At 33.4% G+C, this 23874-nt stretch overlaps 2 protein-coding genes across 4 annotated transcripts; one reads left to right on the forward strand and one right to left on the reverse strand.

Annotated features, from left to right (window-relative positions):
• Positions 1–974: 974 nt before the first annotated feature.
• Positions 975–19774, reverse strand: LOC106176668 (phosphatidylserine synthase 2). 3 transcript variants are annotated; one of them, XM_087001503.1, is made up of 12 exons: positions 19595–19774; positions 13387–13536; positions 12487–12588; positions 11530–11612; positions 9524–9591; positions 9048–9182; positions 8566–8616; positions 7115–7228; positions 6085–6203; positions 4898–5012; positions 3828–3973; positions 975–3513 (listed from the first exon to the last, which is right to left on the reverse strand). In XM_087001503.1, the coding sequence occupies exons 2-12, from the start codon at positions 13509–13511 to the stop codon at positions 3153–3155; spliced, it is 1419 nt and encodes a 472-aa protein (XP_086857629.1). In that variant the 5' UTR covers positions 13512–13536; positions 19595–19774; the 3' UTR covers positions 975–3152. The 3 variants fall into 3 exon arrangements, with proteins under 3 accessions (XP_086857629.1, XP_086857641.1, XP_086857635.1); XM_087001515.1 differs by lacking the exon at positions 19595–19774 and adding an exon at positions 17315–17518; XM_087001509.1 differs by lacking the exon at positions 19595–19774 and adding an exon at positions 14678–14903.
• A 142-nt stretch (positions 19775–19916) lies between these two features.
• On the forward strand, positions 19917–23750 carry LOC106176643 (NEDD8-conjugating enzyme Ubc12). The gene is made up of 5 exons (XM_013559109.2): positions 19917–20119; positions 21667–21761; positions 22224–22366; positions 22567–22630; positions 22885–23750. The coding sequence occupies exons 1-5, from the start codon at positions 20011–20013 to the stop codon at positions 23023–23025; spliced, it is 552 nt and encodes a 183-aa protein (XP_013414563.1). The 5' UTR covers positions 19917–20010; the 3' UTR covers positions 23026–23750.
• Positions 23751–23874: the final 124 nt, after the last annotated feature.

Below are 23874 nucleotides of genomic sequence, written 5' to 3' on the forward strand. Positions count from 1 at the left end.
ATCAGTTACTTTGACCGTTTCCCCAATTTATTTAGGGGTGGAAAGCAGTAAGCGTCAGGCACCCAAGATTCAAAGAGCAGTGAAAGAGTACTGGAATCTAACCTTCAGTCTATATGCCTCTGCGGCAATCTAACGGTCAATTTACAGTAATCTAAAAACTTGGGTAGGTTTACCCTCTACCACTGATCAATTTTTTCACTATACAACATTGTCACAAAGGTTGTCCCACCCCCATTTCCATGTACTTATATTTACAAATGATCACCTTACAGCTGTAAATTGTTAGAAATAGTGTCTAACATGATTAATTAAGATTTTTTTGACCAATGCTGTATATGCACATATCTCTCTAGCTTATTCTTTACACTATTATCTGTTCAGTGAGAATTTTGATATAGAATTAACATCAACACTCAGCTGGTCCTTATTGTTTTTAGTTGGAGTATTAGCGCTATATGCTGGAGTGGTATTGACTGCATGGGTATCTTTTTTATCTTCCCAAATTCTTCCAAAAAATTCCAATTATGCTGGCGTATTTGCAACTGAATTAAATTCCCCAAAGACAGAGTTTAATCCTACCCCACACAATTTTGGAAGGTAAGACACTTTTGTATAGGCCTACATTTAAATTTAACACATTAAACAAAGGCTTATTAATTATATGAGAACACTTATTTGTGGTTTATTTATCTATAGAGCATTCCTTGTTTAACTCACTTATACCTGTCTATTAATATATCAGTATTATTATTACTAGTCATTCTCTGTTTTAATTTCATCTATGTAATCAAAATCTATCATTTTCATAAGTTTGGTCGACCCTGTTAGTGCCAGGAATGGTTGACCTACCTGGCTGTAAATGTTACACATTTGATGTAGAAGAAAAGGAATTTTGTAAAACTGTTTATGCCCTTTTCTTTAAAAGTTACTCTTTTTTTATTAAGAAGAATGTTGTTGGATAAAAAGACAAAATCTACAAATTAATCATTTTCTTTATCCTATAAAATGACCACTGACAGACCAATAAATTTCTTTCAAACATACAACAGTACAAAATATTTTAATTAGACTTTGATCGTTTAAAACAGTAGAAAATCAGCAAATGAGTGCATGATCATGTATGTCCACATCTGCCTTAGTTTACATGTATATAGATACATGAGGATAATGTATGGTGCATAGATGTTATAACCCCACTGTGTAACTCATATAACATATGGCATATAAATATTAGCACTAATAACAGCATCTAATATAATACAATAGTTTAGTATTCCTTGTTAGAGTATCTATAGATAATTTCACTACTCCAATACATAGTCAATAAAATGTAATTTAAAGAATGTGATCAATTGTTTACTGAGACTAATTGGGAACCGAGTCTTCTTTCTTCCTGAATGTGCATATACCATTTTACTCTCTCTCTCTCTCTCTCTCACACACACACACACACACACACACACACACACACTGCTTTTTCCACCTTTGAAAGCACACGACTCCAAAACTTGTGTTCTCGGCATCATTTCTTCAGCCAATGTCATATTTTCTATACTACATATTCAAAACTTCCAGCACAATCAGTTATTAAACAGACAAAACTGAGGTTAAATATTCACCTTTTTAGCCATAAGCAAAGCAGCTCAACCATCTGCAAAGTTTCTTTCACACTGACATAGAAATGCTCAGTTATGTGACCAAGTTAAGCAGTGCTTTAAACCTACCAATTAAAAGATATCTCATACTTGATTTGAACTTATTTGTATTAAATCTCCATAATATATGTATACATACGTATACATATACATATACATAGTGAATTATTATACAAATTAAAAAACAAGACAAATACTATAAACCAAAGCTGAAAAATAAACAATCCTGTGTCTATTCTGCAAGCAACACTTTTTACTAATTATATCTTCTATAGAATATAGAATATAGACAAAAATTTAAAGACCATTTTAAGCATATAACAATTACTACTAACAGAATGTATGCCAATTAATCTTTTCTCTAAAATACTATACACACTACGTTAATCAAGGCTTAAATCATACTTAAATTTACTAAGTAAAACCAGTCTTGTGCAATCAACAGAGTAGTAAGACAGTAGTATAATTTGGGTCATGAATATAAATACGTTTAATGCTATATAAATTACCATTTAACTGTACCTGGTGCATATTTAATAAGTGCGGGGTTGCAAAACAAGGCTTTAAATATTTCCCTTGCAAAATCAACATATAAGCCAATCCAAAATGCAATATCATAAAACAGCCAGCATATCATAGTCAATATCATAAAAGCAGCCATTCTTACATTGAAAAAATGTAAAAATGGACAAGTAATCAATAGCAGAGGGAACTATGATATTCAATGTCAAGTAAAACAATTCATGCATTATTAATCATACTGTTATCTATTATCTAATACCATTCAATCAAAAAACTCTATTTAAACAACATAATTTAATGCCATTTTTTTTCTTTTGAGACCTCTCAATATATATTTTATTCTGACTTTAATATTAGCCTTCTATACTACTGCCAAAATTCAATTCTTCTTGTTCAGCATACAGAATCGTCATTGACATTTTACTAATTACACAAAAGACCAATCTGTAAAATATGACAAGCGTTCCCCCAATGTGACAAACATGATTCTCTAAAATAGATTGTATAGCCATCAATACAAAGCATTCTAACAACAATAGCAAAAAGCACCTACACTATATACATTTTTCATTAAAGCATATGCAACATTTTTCCTTTTTTACCCTCCCTTTTATAAAACCATAATCCAAATCTATATAATCATGTTGTCTCACAACAGGCCATGTACAAGTATACAAAATAACTTTGGCAATCTGGTACGTACAATATAAACAAGTAGCTAAATATTCCCTATAATATGCAATTGTAAAACAATCATCTTTGGAGCAATTTGTGCAGAATATCTGCTAAATATCTTAGCAAACATCTCACATGGCTGACACTGGATTTTGAAACGATGGAAATAATCGATGATTCTTTATAAAAAGAGATTATTTAGCTGGTATGAAAATAATGTTGAGCATGGTTTGTGATATGCAAAATAACATTTCTTTCTTCTGATACATGTTCATGCAATGTTTAATTGTGACTATTCATTCAACTTTGGCCATTTTGGCTATCCCTGTTGACACGGAAGCGAGGCTGTTTGAGTGGCGAGTTGGATACACTGCCGTTACTGCCACCCTCGGCTTTATTCTGCGTCTTTCTATCATTATTGTTCATAACAACATCGCCATTAGTGGTCTGATGACTCTTTGCGATAACTTTATGTGGATGGAGGTAAAATTTCCAAATTGTGTAAACAAACAATCCCACAATGCCAAGAATCCAGAAACAGGCAACAGGGAATGGAATGGGCTTAGAAACAGTCTGCCAGTCAAACTTGAGCACTATAAGAAGCTCTGTTATAATTATAGCAGCTATCATCCAAGCCTGACGACCAAACTTCTTACAATTTCTGCAAAGACAAATTGTGAGTTTTAAGAAAAAAAATACTTCCTTTCACAGTTTGCCATACATGCTAGTATTGGACCTTTAATTAACAAAAACACCTCTTGCATCCTGCATTGGTAAGTAACACAGAATCTCTTTAAAAAATTGCCTAACATAACTCAATCAATAAATCTGCCGCTAAGCATCATTTTAGTTCTAATAAGCTAAGTTTCATAACCACACTGACAATGAAAAGTCCACATTTTTATGAAGCCAAAACCGTGCAAAGGTAACTACAATATCATTGAAAGATATTACTACAGAAACCTGCTGACTTACGGGTCGTCAAGAAACTGGAAAGCCTCCCTCATAGCAACAGCCCCTGCAAACAGGAAGAACACCAGACGTCCCAAACATAAGTAGTGCTCAGGTGGAATCCACAACACAAATTTCAGGTAGAATGTGTTCAGTTCTGCAGCCAAAAACTGAAAATTAAGTAATTCAAAAATTATAGTTAATGGCATGGATTTCAAAAATGGTACATGTAGTTGGTCTACAAAAGATTACATGCTGTTTACACCAATATTATTGAGCCAAAGATTTTGAGTTTCTAAAAAGGCATGATAGTAATAGTAATAGTTTAGAATGACTAAAAAAATATCACACAAAATTACAACACTGAAATTAACATATTTGCTTGATACAAATTTAAGAAGAAAAAGGCAGCATTATGGGCTGCTGTATTGGGAAAAATCACTAAAACCTAAAATAAACTAGACTAAGAGCGCATTCTCAACGAATTAAGCCAGGCTTTACAAAGCCGGTGACCTAAAAATGGCGGACGTACATGAAAGAAAAACCGCCTAATCTTTTAATAGTCTCTCCGCCTCTCACACGCCTCCCCACACGTCGTCCCTGCGGGGTACAGTAATTAAATCTCGGCTCCGAACATTAATATTTCCGTGAATATCTCTGGTGATATTATCTCCGTAGATAGTCGATTCATTGCTGCTCTACGGGCCAAATTATTCCTTTTTCGTCTCTGTTTTCAAAGATAATAGAACAGAAGAGCTTTTTTCCTTCGATCGCCTTCAGCCGCCATGCTTTCTTCACCACGAGTTTAACTGATGAGCATGCGCACTTAATATTTCTCAGGTAGCTTCCGCATGGCGAACGGAGTCGCGATTTAATTACTGTACCCCGCAGGGACGACGTGTGGGGAGGCGTGTGAGAGGCGGAGAGACTATTAAAAGATTAGGCGGTTTTTCTTTCATGTTCGTCCGCCATTTTTAGGTCACCGGCTTTGTAAAGCCTGGCTTAATTCGTTGAGAATGCGCTCTAAGTGTACTATTAAAATGAAACCATTATGAGCCTGATATGAAAAGTTCTGATTTCTCTAAATGTCTCACCATAATAATGATTCCCAACATTGCCAACCATCGCTTCAAGCTGAATGTGGGCCTCCAATCGAAGTCCATCCAGCTGTAGGGGGTGAACTGGGAAGCAACACGCTGGAGACGGCCTCTGTAACAAAATAAGGTGAAAAATTACATTTGTATAAATTATAATTGTGCACTCTAAATGGACCAGATGTTTAAATTAGAGGCCCAACTGATCACCATAAAACTAAATTATATCTATGATAATTTTGTATAAACCATCAATTTTGAAATAATACATATCTTGACGTGAAAGTAAATATGAAATCTAGCCTCCGTTCCTTACAGGTGAGCTGGTGCATGTATCATTCTATAAGCTGTTTTCACGATTCATCTGATTCAAATTCACAGTAATCAACACACCAGCAGCAGTTTAATTCTTGCCAATGTGAAAGAACAGGCCCCAAGCCGGGGTGGGGGTGGGGGGGTTCAAACAAACTGCTTTTTGGTGGGAAAAGGTCCCCTCTGAATTAAAATTGATCTTGGTACACAAAGGTTTCACGGTAAAAGGTCCACTTTTTCAGAAAAAGAGCCCCCTCCCCCCCTTTGAAATAACTGGCTACAGGCCCAAAGAAACAGAAGAAATCTTGACATGCAATATTACTAGAGGTGCCATGTATTAATGGAATATTGAACGGATATAACCCCAGGTGGAATGATGCACAAAGTGATACATGTACCGTAATTTCCCACTATATTCAAACAAAAAGGAATAATCACATTTTTGAAAATAACATCATACTGGTAATATCTGATAAAAATGGCCTTGAGTTTGGAATTTTGGGAGAGAATATAGTTTTATATGACAGAATTTTTGTGAGGAACACGATGAATCTTTAAAAGATAAGAGTCTTAAGAGATTCATTTTTTTTTTTCATCCAAAAGAGGACTAAGCAAAAGATCTTAAATTACCAGTATTCGCAGAAATTCTCAACTGCTCTTTGGTGCAGTCTTCCTCAGTGATATTGTTTGACCATTAAGTGGAGTTGTGGTCAAAATGATGTTATAGACTGGACTAAGCCTGTGCCCCCCACCCCCCAACCACAGTTAATTGTCATTGAATCTTTGAAAGATATTAAAAAGAAACAAGGGAGGCTCTTAATTTTTGTGAGGAATTATTGTAATTTCCATAGTGTTAAAATTGCTTTTGTTCTTACCTGTATGTGTGTATTTTCCACATCCCCCTCCAGTGGTAGTGTTTTAGTGAGAGATATTTCAGAGTCTTCATACCCAAGTAGATACCCAGACCATTACACACTAAGGCATCCATTATCCACTGAAGAAGATTATTGAAACTTACTGTTGGACAGTATGCTATGATATGAAAATGAGAAGGCATTTACAAGAACACACACACAAACACACACACACACACTACAGTATATATATATACAATGCATAAAAAGAACTTGGGGGATACTACTCTTTGTATATTAAATACATGCTTCAGAAATGGAAGGGGTAGATAATTTTGTCCCCTCCATTAATTCCAACTACATGTGTGTTTACGTGTTCATATGCGCCTGTGTTTAAAATGTTTGCAGGAAAATGAGTATGCGTACACATTTGTGAGAACCTATGTGGGATGGCAACTCAAATATAGCAAATGGGATATTCAAACTAAAACAAATCTGCAAATTGACAGTAATCAAGAGACAACCCCATTTTGATAATCTGTCTTAATCTCCATATATACATTTATTTTGACTAAATTTCAGCACCAAAAGTATTGAACATACTGTGTGTGTACATTAGTGGTCATTGTAGCATGATATGTCATTAGCCATGAATTTGTAAATAAAGATGCAGGCCTAGAAAGTTTTCTTCTACACTTGAAATTATGTCAGACCCCTAGATTCCGTGCTTTCCATTCCTTTGCTTTCACATCAAAAAGGCATATTCATTATATCACTAAAGAGTTCACACTTTAATCAGCCATGGCTTGATGGTCAGTTAGTGGACAAGATGTCACAAGAAGTTCTTTACAAATTTTAAGGAATTTTGAGGAAACACTGTTTTTCAGGAGAAAAAAAAAAGTGAAATTCAATACAATTTCAACTGAATTTGGTTTTCCTAACACTTCAAAAAATGCCTTTTTTCATCCCTTTCAGTATTTGCCTTTTCTCTTGGAAAAAGTCTGCATTCATGTTATATACATATAAAAGTTTTACATGCAGTTGTACTCACATGATCCCACCAGCATTCACTAAAATTGGGCAGCTGGTGCTCTAGGGTATACTCTAGAACCTCAAACATGATACTGAGCACAGTGCACAACCAGTAATCTCGCAGGATCAAAGTCTGGAAAAGCAAAAAAAAATTGGATCTACATTTTTGCCATCTTTTGTAAAGAAGGAATACAAATTACTTTCTACATGAATTGAACAGATACTTTCACAAGAGGTTTTTTTTTATTTCCCAGGACCAGTATATAATTTTGCTGACCTTTTCCTTCTTTCACTCTACAGTATGAAATTATCTATCCCATCTAACATTTTTTGAAAGAGGGCTCTTACTTTTATTGAATGCACATTCAATAATGTATCATACTTTGAACTTATTTACTTGCACTATCACTATGTAATGAGTGAATAATAATAATAATAATAATAATAATAATAATAATAATAATAATCTATGTTCCGTATACATAACAAAATTGAAAGACGTCTTAAAATAACATAGAAAGAAAAGAAAAAATGATAAACTTGACTACAGCACATCATAATTATTTCCAAATCAGATACCAACAGGATATATCAGATATTCTAGCTTTGTGTGTTCATTTAGCAGCTCAGTGCTTTGATAGTTTCACTCCAGTAATGACTCTAATCTAAAATCAATGCTGATGCATCTATACGTGGAAATGGTATTATAATCTGCAGGCAACTGATTCCAATAAAGACTGATACACATTACAATACAGTGGAATGCAGTGCAGTGCAATACAGTACAGTACAGTACAATGCAATACACTACCATTCAGTACAATATAGTACAATGCAATACAGTGCAGTCAGTACATTACAGTATAGTACAGTACAATACAGTAGACTGCAGTATAGTGCAATATGCTACAATGCAAGACAGTGCAGTGCAGTACAGTAAAGTATAACAAGGGCGGATCCAGGATTATTTGAAGAGGGGGTCCGATTTTTCAGGAATGACAGGCCACGACCCTCCTTGGAGTGTTTTGGAGGGCAAACAGTGCCATTTGGAATATAAGAACTATAAAGCAGCTAGTCAAAATTCTAATTCCAAGAGGGGAATATCAGTGACATCCCCCCCTCTAAATCCACCACTGTATAGTACAATACATACGTATATGGCAATCATTGGATCTTTTCAATGGGCATAAAGTATCAATCTTTCAGTGACATTATTTCAGAACTATAAAACTTATATTTCTATATAGCACTTGTGGTGCTTTTACTGCACAGAATTCAAAAATAAGGTAACCTGCTTTTCAATTTTGCTGCTACCACTCAATAAGACTGTTCTAATTTTAAGAAATTATGACTTAAAAATACAGTACATGTGAAACTCACTGTTTCCCCATGTAAAGAGTCATTACCGTACTGCAAACCCAATGCTCATTGCAGTTGAACTTTGTCTATAATAGAACTGCAGCTACTTACTTTTAACCACCAACCAAAGAAATGTGTAGGAACAAAACCATCCATTTTATCCTGAAAGTAAAATGCATGAAAATATACAAGCTGATAAATGAAATAATACTTAAGCATTGTTTAACAAAATTTATACCAGAACTATCTTTGTCTCAATACTTTTAAAGACAGCTATCCTCAGAGTCCTGGGCTTGTATCATGGTACAATATGACAAGTACTTGTAAAAAAAATAATACCTGGCCATCACTTGAACAGAAGAGGGTTTTTACTTAAAATTTTCTATGCTTTATTTATAGCAAAATTTTACTCTTGCAAAACAGATAATTTTTGTTAAACATCAAAAGTTTTTTAGACACAAATTGAACATTTGAATCAACATTTTCAGCATTATTAACAGGACAATATTTTGAGAAAAACTATAATTTGGTTTAAATTTCATGAGTTATTACCATACTTTGTAAACTTGGACCACGCCCCCTGTTACTCTTACCTTGAGATTGTGGAAGGGATCCTCAAGTTTAGAAGGGTCATATATCAAACAATTGCCACCATAATCCTTCTCTGGAAGTGGCTGACCCAGTGTTTCATCAAAAAAAGTCAACAACTTTCTGGCATTATCAACAGTCTGAAACAAAAAAAAAAATGCTTTTTCGTGTCAAATAAAGGCATAATAATCATCTTTTTATTCCGTTCTTCAGTGAATGGCTGCTCTCATATGCAAAATTCAATACTTGCTGAATAATAAATGCCAAAATCACTTGATATTTATTTTCATGCTATCTTCTCTTATTCCTCAGAATTTGTATCTTGGTACATGTGCCAACTACTTTGTTCTTTAACTATTGGTAGTAGGCCTTCAAACAAAACTGTAAATCATAAAAAATTATTCACCAAACAAATCATAAAACAATGGTTTAATATGAACAACAGGATAAGTGCAAGTGAGTAAATGTGTAAAAACCTTACCTGGAAAAGTAGGAAAATCAGGGCTAATTCATATACAATACTAAGGCACAGGATCAATCTCCAAAAGGCTGGTGATCGAGAAATAAAAAATAAAAGAAGAAGTCACTTCAAACTCAATTCAGTAGGTCAAACAAAACATTCACAGTAGCGGTTCAATCTACAAAGACTTTTACGTCAACAGAATTTTTCCCCCCGAAATATAACCTTCAGTCATGTGAATCAGAAATTGGTGAAAAGCACACAAGTCATTCACAGTTTAAATGTCCATGCAAAAAAATGTATGTGATACACTGGAACAAAAGCCCAGATTATCAAATCAATTACATTTGATTTATATTGCTTTAAAAATCCATGCAATAAACATAATGCACTGAATGCAATCATAAAAAAAAGGAGAACCAGTCACTCAGCAAAGCTGGTAACTATAAACATAATATTCCAAAATAACTACACTATTGACAGCAGATGGGTGGTGGGATACCTGCTTGAAAATCGTTTGATTAAAGTGACCTTAGTTTCATTTACGAAAAAAAAAAAAAAAAAAAAAAACAGCACACTTTTAAAATTAGAATTAAATGACATAGTTTCATTTAAGAAAAAATGTAACTATTTTTAAATTAACATGTGTCCTTAGATGAAGCAACTGTATTTTTCTCCTTTCAAGATGTCAGAAATAGAACTGAATGTAAACTGTCTATTCCAGCTATTCCTATAAAAACAAATAGTTGTCAATAAAAGAATTTCCATTACAAGACTACGTTAATGCAGTTGATGATTTGGACATAATGAATAAACATATCAGTGTATTAAAGTCACTGTTTACATCATTTTGAAAGAAATTCTTTTCTGTGCATAAGTGTTATATATATAAGACTGTCATTCATTTATTTCTCTGCTGATAATCTGCAGGTTAACTTAAGGCAAGCATAAGGACCAGACTTTCTAATAACAGAACTTGCTCATTTGAAAAAAAAATCTGAAGAAAAAGGAAAAAGATGGAGGAAGAAGAAGAAGAAGAAGAAAAATATTAAATCTACACCTTATATGGACCTGATTGGCTGTGCCACAAGTGCCAACAAAAACAATCCTAGCATTGATAGCAAAACCAATGTTCACAAACAACTCATCCACCCATGTGGAATTTAAGAGCAAAGCTAAATGCAAGCATTTCAAGTCAATTTCCACTGTAACCTTAAGCTTATATTGGTGTTTACTGCACCAAAGATTGATGACCATCATAATCACAAATCCTTTTAAGTTGTTACACCATCAGATTTCTTTTTACGACACTGTAGCTGTTTTGAAAGCTATTTCCAATTAGCAAAGTCTCCAGAACAGAAACATGTTTAATTTACTATAAATATGTTCCAACATCAAGAAGACAACATGCTGGATTGAGTTGTGGAAAACAACCAATACAAACTGATATCCTTAACCATTGTGGAATACTAATGACTGCCCATCACATTATCAGATGGTGTAATTACTTTATTTAAAAAACAATGCATGAAATGAGTGCACAAAGGTGTGTGTGCGAATTACTCTTATTATCATACTATTGAATTTATTTATGTTATTAAGCCAAAACCTAAGTATAAAACTATGCTCAAACTGAATTTTAAGAAATGTTATTATAAGAAATGATCTATTAAATATCTTGTATAAATTTCAGTTTCAAAGTTGCTACTGACATACATCATGCATACAGCAGTCATACTTTCAGTCCTTGTGTAATGCTACCAGGAGATCACAGCAATTGGGATATCATGATGTATTAACTACTTTTTAAAAAGACATACTGTCAAAGCATGATATTGTGCAAAAAGCTATGCATTAAACCAGGTTTCAAATTGAAAAAAATAAAAATAAATTTTTTTTTAAAAGTCAGATCAAGGATTAATCTGCATATTCTACAATGCCATGTATCTACAATTCACTTGAACCAAAATATGATTTTCAATACAACAAAGCTAGGTGCCTTATTAGAGAATAAATAATGTTCTCACCTGGATGTGGTCTTTTAAATGGTCCATCAGGAGTCTGTGTAACACCAAATAGTAAAAATGCTAATATCACTGCAGTGATTCCTCTGAAATAAACAGCAGACACATGAGGCTGGTTTTAATAAAAAAAAAAGTTATCTGCATTATTTCATGGAGTTTCATCCCTGTTGCAGTATTCAGGTGAAACAAAATAAATAAATGTTAAAAATAATAATAAGAAGAAAAGTGCAAATTGCAGCGATATGTGCTTTATTCCACTACAATAATATTTTTATTCATTTTATGTGCCAATGCCTAACATTAATTGCATATCTTGCAGGTAAAAATATTACAGCTTTCGAAAAATAAATAAATAAATAAATAAATAAATAAATAAATAAATAAAATAAAATAAACTCAATATGTTATCATTATTCAATAAAAAAATTCATAAACAATTTAATAACACAAATTATTCAAAGAAATATCTGCTTCAACTATAAAATAAAACTTGTATAGTGAAAAGCTATGACAACCATGGTGACATTTTTTTCCACTTTTCCACTGGCAATGTATAATCTAAACAGTCATTTACAAATAACAGATTGACATATCTATTGCATGTGATACCCAATGCAGACGCACTTGGGGTGTTAAAAAGGCTCATTTTTGTCCCTTAAAATGTCTATATCATCATAAAAAGAACATTAATTCAATTGACTGATTATGAATACATACATTTACTAAAAGTTGTCATATGATGATAAATAATGAATAAGCACTACGTGGGTTTGAAAGTAATGCAATAATTTCCTGTGCACCACAGAAAAATTGGGACTATGGCATAATGATGTGCGAACATATTCTGGCAGTAGATTGCCACCTATTTCTGACACCTTGTTAAAACAATTTCCCCAGAGGATGAAAACTGCATCAATGCCATCACTAATGGAAACAGTGAAAAATATGGCCTGTAATCACCTTTTTGTGTTATACTCCACATTTACTGTTGGATCCTCAAAGAGTGCCACATAGACCAGAATGCATGTGAATATCACCAGGACGCTTATTGTGTGAGCTCGCCTGAAATAAAAAAAAAAATTAAAAATTGACAAAAAGTTCAACCCCTGTTAATGAATATATGAAAGTACCTTTACAATTAAATTACAATTTATACAAAACCTTTCAATATGTGAGGCTACCAGCATTTCCTCACAATTTCCTAAGGTTGGAGAAAGACAATTAAAACCAATGCCCAGACCCTAGAAACATCACCATAACAAAGAAAAACAAAACATTCATTAAAATCTCTCATAATTCATAACTATCGCTATTGGAAGAAGGCCTCTAGGTGTACACAGGTATAAAATCAAAGCAATCACTGTGACAGAGGACAAAAGCCAGTCGTTGGAATTAAACTTATAATGATGTATACATATACTTGCAGACACACAATTAAAAACAGGCACAAAGATAGTAATCAGTCCTCAGAATCCTTTTATATAAAGAATATTTGAATAATGAAGCTCATTACAAGAAATAATCAGTATTCCTTCAATTTGCAGTGGTGGTAGCTAGTACAGTAGATGTCAACTGAGAAGGTCTATGTTTCAATATGGTCTGACTCCAGGAATACCAGCTGCCTGCAGCGAAAAACATGTAATATCCCAACACAACCAGTATGAGATATTCATGGATTCTCTTTCTCATCAGTAAGGGTACTATTGATTGCATCCATGGTGATTTTCTATGTTATCATAATGGGTTAATCTCAGAAGTCACATTCAAAAACAAAAAATTAAGTGTTGAAATGAGCAAAATTATATCTATCACCCAGGGGCAAAGAAAAACGATCAAAACTTAAACAAAAAATATAGTTACCAGAAAAATGTCATAGTTCCATCATCAAACAGATGTTTGTCATTCATCTTATCTTCCTCCCAATCATGGGCTGTCTTTCTCTGCTCCTCCTCGGTATGAGCCATTTTTGATACTTTTGACACCATATGACCCCTTTCTTAGTAAAATTTCCTAAAATTAAAAAGGAAAAAAATTGGATGAAAGAATGAAAAGCTGTGACTGGCATCTTGCAAATATACCAGTAAGGTAACTTCTTAATGACTTGATTCATCATAGTAGGCAAGCCTCAGCACAAAAGGATAACAGTTCTGATTTCATTAATTTCCCAGTCATGTTCAACAACCCTGAAAACTGATAAACATGCATTTCTAGGATAAAATCACTTTTCTCTTTACTGTAGAAATGTTTCCCTTACAATATTGGTAAGCTAATTGCAACTAAGAAGTGACCATTGTAATGAAAATCTTCTGAGATGGTCTATGATGAGGCTGTCTACAGTCTGCAGTATCAGAGAAAAAAAAAAGTGCCAGAATCTGCATGAAGTGGGGTTAACTTTTTCCCCAACAATTAAGGTTAAAACTCTATCCACTGAGAATGTCATCTAAGATAATAATAAAAAGTGACACACAAAAACACTGTTGAATTCATATTGTTGTTCAATAGACTGTGATTTGACAGAACATGTTAAGAGACAACAACCTCGAAAATATCCGTAGATAAATTCTGTCTGTGACTGTCAGCTTATATTTGTTGCCACAGTGCAGTAGGTAATCTGCCATTCCTCCAAATACCATGAGAGTCGTGAGATTTTGTGCTATCTCAAATGATCCCTGTTGTCTAAATGGTGCCCTCAACATCAAAGTTTGCTGATATTGTCAACAGTGAAGAATATTATTAAAATGGATCTATTTCTAAGATCTGCAATTTTTATCAAAAAAACTTACATATAATGAAACTTCTAGTTGTTCCTCAAAGCCATTGTTATAAAGACTAGACTTATGAACTGTATTGCCTTGTGCACTCTGTGGCCTTATAAAGAGCTCAATAAAATCATGGTATAATTAACCTTTCACACAAAGTCTTAAAGACAGCATCTGTATCTTCGGTTGATCCTGAAAATCTTTCTCGTCCCACGCTTATGAACTGTATGATTTAATGAAAATCCCAATAAAATCATGGCATAATTAACCTTTCATGTGTAGACTTAAAAGCTTTATAGGTTTACAGTAAACAGATTCCCTTTTTGCTCGTAAGCTATAAATCATACCACGACAATGCAAAATCCCCCTCCCCCCTCAAGACACACACTTACAAGCACAAGCACTGCTCTCTGTTCTCAGCATGGAATAGAAAGAGAGAGTGAAACATCCACATCTCAATCTGAACAGACAGACTGCATCATCCTGTTTCCATGACATTTGTTTGAGATGGAAAAGTTTCTCCACATGCAAATTCTGATAACAGCCAGCCCTGATAACAACCAGTCTCTTACCGGCACTCACTGACTGCACTTTAATGTTTGTTTCACCTTCACCTTCTACAATAAACCATGGTCCTTTAAAATACAAAAGACCCACTCATGCAAAAAATGACTAAAACTTCTTTTATGCTTTATTCAAACAGTACTTCTATTATGTTTTTACAAATCATGAACTCGATCAATAACTATTGAACAACCTGGGTGATTGACATCATCTTTATTTGGTGTTTTACTAACAATTAACAAATTTAATTTAAGACATTCATATAAGAATATAAGTTGGACCACGCCTATGTCTTTTTTGGAAAAGGAACACATTATATGATATAGAATACCTTTAGGGTCTAAAATGCTTTCTTACTTGAGGTCAGCTATTCAATATTGTTTAATATGCAAAATCTTATTGATAAATTGCAATGCAATTAAAAATTCAAGTTGCCATTCAACAGTTAATATGAAAGATGTTCAAGAAAAAAATTGTGCCATGATGAAATATATACAATTATGATTAAATGTTTTTTTTTATATTTTATTGCTTAAAACACTCTTCATAATTTATGCTGCTTTTACATTAAATGGGTAAGGGCTTTCCTTTTGATTTGCTTGCTAGTTTTAGTCATTTTTCCACAAGCAAAACACTTGAAATTACCCTTTATTTTACAAAATGAACAAAAATTAAATTAAATGATAGAAAGTCAGGTTTGTTATTAGAAGAAAGAACTGTATGACATGCCATCTTACTGTCTAGGCCCGATTAAAGATTTCCATTAAATTTGACAGTATATCCGACATTTGCACATTGAGCAAGACAACTATTTGTCCATGCAAAACAACTCCACAATAATATAAAAAACGTAATGACAAAAATTCATATCTCCTTAGGATCAAAACTGGATTATGTCATAAGCACAAAGTGTATAAAGAAAAGTCATATTTTCCTGTATCAGGGCATGTATGTTATAAAATTAAAGCAGTCAAAAATTACATAATTCTACATTGGACTCATTAACTGCATCATCTTAAATCTATTGATCAAATATACTACCAGTACAATCTCAGCTCTACACACACTATGGGAACAATTATTGCAGTTATTCCTATGTGTCCCACACCAAAATGATTAAACCAAGTTTCCAACATTGACTTGGCCAAAGTGCACAGATTTAAGAGGGACAGTAGTGAGTACAAACAAATAGAATCAGTATCTATCGGAGGTTTCTGACATAACACAGTTACATATCACAAAACGCTCTTTCTCAATTTCACTCTTCCATGGAGGAAATTTCCATCACAGCATCTTTATCTCAAATGCTTACAGATAAGGTATAACTTGATGGGAAAATCTGCATCAGTCTGATATTTGCTCAGTCTGAGTGTCAGCTGACTTCTTTATACAACATGTACATGAAACATCTCTGCTATCAATTGTGTATATGCAGTAGTTCTTTCTATCATAAGCTACTGCTCATAACTGCTTCATGTTTATATAAAAATGTGCCTTTGTTTTTGTTACTTTTGAATCACCCTAACTGTAGCGCCCCCCCCCCCCCCCCCCCACTTCAATTAACCTAACATGTACATGCGCGTGCCTTTTGAACCTATTAAAAACAAAACCCATCAACACAGCCACTCAATGACAACCTGGATCTATACAGCTATCAATATGCTGTACATAAACTTTCCCATTAAAAGCACAGTATTTGTTAAGTTTACTTAACCATGTCAGTGCAAACATTTCAACATACACTTAACTTGAAGTGCACTACATACTAGCATCACTTTCCTTTGCAGCACATGTATACACTGCTGTTATATTCATAAGCCAAAATTTCCATAAAATTTTCATTCATAATCCCAAATGAGTGTATTTGTGGTGACAATATGGACATTTACTCTCATAATGAAGATATTTACAACCTTTCCATATTTAACCCGTAGCATACCATTATGCTCATACTATAGTATTTAGTGTCACAGATGTTACAAATTACACAAATAAAATGTCTTTTATCTGATCCTGAGTTAACCTTAACTGATACGATATATACTCCACTAACATGAACCCTGACTTAACACTGACCTGGATTTAAATGGGTATGACAGCTTTCTCTAATTGAGCACTATACTCTTTCTGCTGTAGGCGACAGCTAGCTAGAGCACAGGATGCTATGAGGTGTTTTTTTTAAACCTGCATTATGTTCGATATCTCAGTTAACCCAATTTTGAGGAATCCCATGTTAGGTAAAGACTATAATGGTGCCTTTACTATAAAAGCTCTCAAAAGTCCCCATATGCCTCAGCTACAACTAGGAATTATGTGCCATTAAATAATGCTATAACTTGTTTTCTAATGTAGAACACTGAGAGTACATGTGCCTGTGCCATGTTTGGATAATTGTTGGGTACTTCCATGATTTACCAACAAAAATCCAAATTAAAATAAAAAAAAAAGCACCTGAATATACCTACCACAGTTATGAATCTGGATGTCCTCCACATTGGCATGATTAATGGACTATACAGTGAAACAACCATTTCTGTCACAGCACTTCCGTACATGAATCAGGAGAATGGAAGAGACTGGCTATTACTGGTTTTAAATAGCTTCTGGCTTTCAAGATCCTAGTTATTATAATATCTTCTGAGACATGCTAACAATCTGCACCTTGGGCTTTTTAGTCACTGATCACTCACACTAATGACCTTAGCAAACTTCTAGCAAGAAACAAAATGAACTATTCAAAGATGAAGTAAATGAAGGTCACTGTGAGAGTTTGTTGCCAATTATTTATCAAATACCTTTTACTAACATCCAATGTTGTAGACTATACTCTTTGGTCTAAATTGTACTTTGTTTTCTACATCACGGAAGGTTAACGCCATATTATATAATGAATAACACCGGCTGTTTTCCAGTATTTTAATCCTAAACTAAAAAGTTGTCACTGCCATAGTTCGGTTAGTTGTTTGCTAGAGTTATGTTTGTTTGTCTTACATAAGATCATGTTGGTATGAACTTTTGAAAAAAAATAGATTTGAAAATAAACCAAATCTGCCAGCAGTCTAGTAAGCATACTGAATGATACAGGTACATATACACCAACTTATTTCAATTCATTGTGTTATTCTTTCAATTTCATTATGCAGCATGCACTGCCAATGTTTATTTTTTGTTATATTTTCCTTGTCTGCCCTTGTGAGCTAAACACATATGAAACTTATTACTGCAATAAGAACTGGAAATACTTTTCATTAAAAAATTAACTATAAGCAATTATATTGAAAAAAAAAGTTATTGTGAGAAACACCCAAACATTCAATTTATTTGAAGCTTTTAAAATATTTTTTCTCCAATTTTTGCAAGAATTATGTAAAAATTGCACTTCCTTGGTCATTAAAATTTTAAAATACAGTACAGAACATCTAGATATAATTCATTAAATCATTTTTATTATCATCTGAGATATTTGGGAAGTGTTCAACTGCCAATGATATTTTCATTGCTTAAGAGAATTTGTAAATACTCACTGATAAATCCATTCCTGCATTCTGATTCATACAGTATATTTTTCTTAAATGAGACAAACTTTTCAGAATCTCAGAAAATGTGTTAGATATTGCAGGTTCATGGAACTTCTAAGATCTATATACTGCAGGACCCGCCAACGTAATTGCCGGTCCAAATATATATATTTTCTTTCTGAGACACAATCACTTAATGGTATTGGGGTTTCTGTTCATTTAACTGTTCATTTGCTTAAATTCATTTCAACAATTTATTTTATTAATTCTATCTGCGATCTTCCTACCAAATTGAGTTTTCTGCAAAAAAAAAAAAAATAATAATAATAATAAATAAATAAATAAATAAGGCAATTTTCTTCTATCAAAGATCATCCAGTGACCCATCCCTGCACCTGGAATTGTAGCATGAAAATTCATGCATTAGCACTCCTATTGACGATTCTGATATGTACCGTCTGTGCTAGATATCGTCAATAGTCAATCGTCAATAGGAGTGCTAACGCATGAATTTTCGTGCTACTGTAATTGATGTTTTATTCGATTTCTAATCAATTTTTTTAGTTTTAGGATAAATTATTATAACTTTGAAATATTTTCAGACTTGACCAGTATACCACTTACTATATCATGCAAAATCTTTTCAACTCTCAAGAACTTAGTAATAGCTGATAATTTATATTCAAGTCAGAAGCTAGAAGTTATTGCTGGTCATTTGGGCCAATATGTAAATCATTTAAATGCACAAAATCAAAATTGCCACTTCAAAAATACTTGGTATTTGGGCAGCCAGAAGTGGAAAGTTTCACCATACCCAGAACTTTCCCACAATCAAAGCAATGACAAATGCGCCAGTATAAATCCTTCCCAATCAGCCTGAACTTGTCTCAGAGTTACTGTAACTTTACATGTACACGGTAAGTGTAACTGTAAGGCCCAATTTAATCAGTCTACTCCATGTACTTTGACTTGAGCTGGCAAAGTCTGAACTTCTAAAACTGACATGGAAATATGTCTATAGGGAATAACGCCTTCACTATTTTAAGCTGACAGTTACGGGCACGCCTATATCATGTCTACACATTAACAAAGGTACTGGTGTGGCAAGGCCAAGGTCTCTGAAGTGCGTTTCCAAGTGCATTAAATTTATTTACAAATATAAATCGCATAACGTTTAAAGCTGTGGAAAATCACATGATAATATATTACATCAGACTCTAAGCCTACCTTCTTTTGTGTTTCCAGGAATATTCCATCGATCTCCTTTATGCTTTCTTTAACACGCAAACTGCAAGAAGCTAGTCAGTCTAGAACTAATTCAGTTCATCACGCTTCCGCCTCGATGAAGCAGCACTCGAACTCAACGTACAAAGTCACTCTTAATTTGGTGTATGTTTACTTATGAAGACTCACTCAATTCTGCTAACTGATTTTCTCAGAAAAGTGTCAACTTATCATGAAAAATTAAAGTGATATTTTGTATGCTACTATAGTTTTATATCTACATTAATCTTTTTAACTTTTGATTATTAGGTATCGAAACTAATTAACATGTTAGTTTCAGCTCTGTATTAGAAATCTGCTGGTTCGTCGCTGAGTCTTTTTACATTAAGGAACTGCACCAAATCTACTTTTTCATAGCAATGATCAGGTTATTTTCGCTAAAACAGCAAAAGAAGGATGGTACTGATCCAGGTGCTAAGCCCGGAAGTCAAAAGAAAGCCTCAGCTGCACAGTTAAGAATAGCAAAAGGTAGAGTGTCACTTGATCATGTTGAATGAGGAAAAATGCCATTTTTAGATATGACAAAATATATCTGATTCAGTATTTGATTTCATTTTTGGACGACCGTCAAAATGCCCACTATTATGTGTTATTGCTGAAATTGTCACGCCTAAAATTCATTATTGATTAAATGACACGGGTTTTGATTTTTAGCTACTGTGATAAATACATGATAAATGCTTAAAATACCTATGGATACATAAGCAGATACTGGACGCTGGTTCCTATGAAACCTCAATATCCAGATCTTCTTCAAATTTGTCCAGAGACTTTGGGTCATCAAACATGTTTTCTTCTGGTAATATCCAGGTGTCTGGGTTGTATTTAATGTCTTAGTTACTCTAGTGATTATCTTTTTCAAACGCTTTTAAATTTGGGGCTGTGGCAAGTTCTTCAGGCAAAGAGTTTCAGAGCCTGGCCTATGAAGGCCAAGGTAGTTTTGTTGTGCCTTTTTACATGGTCTTGAAACTAGCAGTTTGTATTTATGGCCTCTGGTTATCCCATCTGGGGCAGGTTTCAATATTCCCTTGGATGCCTAAGTGTCATAGACCTCATGGGTGATTTTATAAGTCTCAATCATATCTCCTCAGATGTGTCCGTGTGCTGGTGCTGCTAGCATAATTCTATTAGCTGTTCTTCATAGCTCTGGTCATGCAAACAGAAGACATGCTTAGTTGTTCTGCGCTGTACATTCTCAGCTGTGTTTACGTCTTGCTTCTTATAAGGAAACCATATGACATTTCCAAATGTGGTCTTACAAGTGCTGTGTAAGTTGCCTGAAGGAGTGCTTGTCTAGATATTGGTATGCCTTTCTTATGGATCCCATTGTTCTATTGACTTTCAAAACTGCACAGCTCAAATGGGCTTCAAATGATAATTTACTGTCAGAGGATCACACTAGTAAGTGTCTTTATCTTTTGATGTCTTGATCAGTGTATGGTTATCAGCTGGACCACTCAGCTGGGTAGTACAGTTTTGTTGCCCGTGTATGGTTTCCAGGCATTTTTGATTTGATCCCATGTTATTATTTATCAGTTCTATTATAACGTTTGTATACAAACATTGAAGATTAAACCCTGATAGAAAAGAGAGAGAGTTTTGTTAATGTCTTCTAGCCACTTAAATGGGAAACTTTTTCATCACATAAACTTAGTGTATTATGACCTAAAACAAAGAACAAGACTTTCACTTTTCACAATTCATTGGCTGTGAAACTGTGGGTGTAACAGATTAATACACAAGCTGTATTTGTCTTAAAAAATCACCCAGACTTACAAATGAATGGAATTCACATACTGCATTCAAAGTATTTTCTTTCAATTCAGAATGTGAAAAGCAATGTTCATTTTTACCATCATTCTAACAGGAAAATGTTTTGTTTTCTTTTGATATATATATTTTTTTTCATTTCACATCCACAGCATGTACATGTATGTACTGCTATATGATATAGTTAGGATACATGTAGAATTTTTAGGTTGTTCAGTATATAATTTTTAACATTCATTTTCCAGATATAAATGAATTGAATCTCCCCAAAACATGTGACATAGATTTTCCAGATCTAGATGACCTGCTCAACTTTAAACTTATCATTTGTCCTGATGAGGTAAGACTTGAGAGCATGTGTAAATTGCATTTTATGTACCAGTAATTACTGGGTACATTTACAAAAATTCATTGCAGTGCAACTGAGAGGAAATCCTATATTTTATGCATTTTTAAATATCTTTGATATACCTTAATTTTTTTTTTTTTTGATTCATTAATTAATTGTTTTAATGCTTTATTTAATGCATTAAAAATTATATTTATCTATATTTTATAGTACAGTTCAACATTTTTGGATGCTATGATTATTATGAAAGCTTTAATTGCAGTATTTAAAAACAGTGACAAATTGTATGGATATTTTCAAAATCTGAGTTCTTTTCTGATTAAAAAATTTGTTTGCTTTATTATTTATGTATAATTTTTTTTATGGTTTTACTGCATACAAATAAATGGCAAAAACAGCATGTTTGATGCATATTGTATTGATGATTAAGTAATTGAATGTTTTTCTCTCTAGGGATTTTACCGAGGGGGACGCTTTGTTTTTAGTTTCAAAGTAGGACAAGGCTATCCACATGAACCTCCAAAAGTTAAATGTGAAACAATGGTTTATCATCCTAATATTGATTTAGAAGGAAATGTTTGTCTAAATATCTTAAGGTAGAGTGACTTTTTTGTTTTTCCATAAAGTAAATGCTTTCTGTAAAGTAAATGTGATGCATATGTTAGGCTTAATCTGTGTACTGAGGTTTCACATAAGATATACTAATCATCATCATAATAATAATACTTGTATATATATAGTGGCAAGAATGGCAGTGTCTTTTGAGAATATTTTCACTGTTTTATTGATTTTTCAGGGAAGATTGGAAGCCAGTTCTGACAATAAATTCCATAGTATATGGCTTGCAGTACCTATTCTTGGTAAGAAAAACCTCAGCTTAGTATATTTGGTGAAATCCCAATAACTAGTATAAATTTGTATTGCAAATTAAGGATTTTTCATTGTTCATGTTTTGTTTTGGCTTGAAAAGTTGAATAAAAAAATTGAAAGCAAAATCTACTTAAAACGTACCTATAAAGTACATAATCATAATCTTAATCATAATCACAATGTCTTAGTTAAGAGTGTCAAGTGTCAATACATCAATCCATACCTATCATTTTGCCTATTATAGGAACCTAATCCTGAGGATCCACTAAATAAAGATGCAGCAGAAGTCTTACAAAACAACAGACGTTTGTTTGAGCAAAACGTTGCCAAATCAATGCGTGGAGGCTATGTAGGATCAACATACTTTGAACGCTGTTTAAAGTAGTACTGCAAGTAAATAACAGACTACAAACCTGGAGATGGTGCTTTTTAAAATCATCAACAGGTTGCCAAACATGGATGCGAAACATAAAGCCTGTATTGACATTACACTTTTTTATATTTACCTTTTACACCATTACAGTGCTTGTGAATGTTAATGAAAAGTGGATATGAGAAGATATCTTCTTCCAGAGTTAACTTGGCATTAAAAGAGGTGTATTGTGGTGCCTGCCTGTCGGACAAAGAAACTCATCACATAATGCCCCTTATATTTATTTGTGTATCATATGATGCTGAAATATAGTTTTGGCTGCTTAAGTAGTTATAGAATGGAAAATTAGATTTATGCTTACTTCACTATTTGCTACTACAAACTTCAGCTATATCTGGTAAGTAATGATCAAGGAAGTTCCGAGGAGTTTAAAGAACTGTCCGATACTTGAACACAGTACAAGGATGATTCGGCTTTCATTCGTTGCTACATTAACTCAGTTCCCGTGATTTTAGATTTAGTAAACTGGTGCAATTGTCTAAGCTGTCACCATCTCGAACGTACATTTTTCCTAAAGGTGTCAGTGAATTTTGTTTGTGATATTTTTTTTTCACTTTATCATCAGTTACGCACCTGGTTTATAATTTCTTAGAATATAACCATATTTTCAAAATTATTCAGATTAAGATTAAATCATGGAAGACATTTCATTACAAATAAATGTTTAAAATACCTAAGTTTTTTTTTCATGCAACAATAACAAAACGGGTAATAGTTTCCTAACAGATGTACATCAACTTCCTTTGAACCCGACAAGGCACTTTTCCAAAACCAGTAGAGAACTCGGCAGCAGAGGACTCG

Source organism: Lingula anatina, chromosome 1, assembly GCF_051362555.1.
Source record: "Lingula anatina isolate TDL-2025a chromosome 1, LinAna3.0, whole genome shotgun sequence".
NCBI classification, from domain to species: domain Eukaryota; kingdom Metazoa; phylum Brachiopoda; class Lingulata; order Lingulida; family Lingulidae; genus Lingula; species Lingula anatina.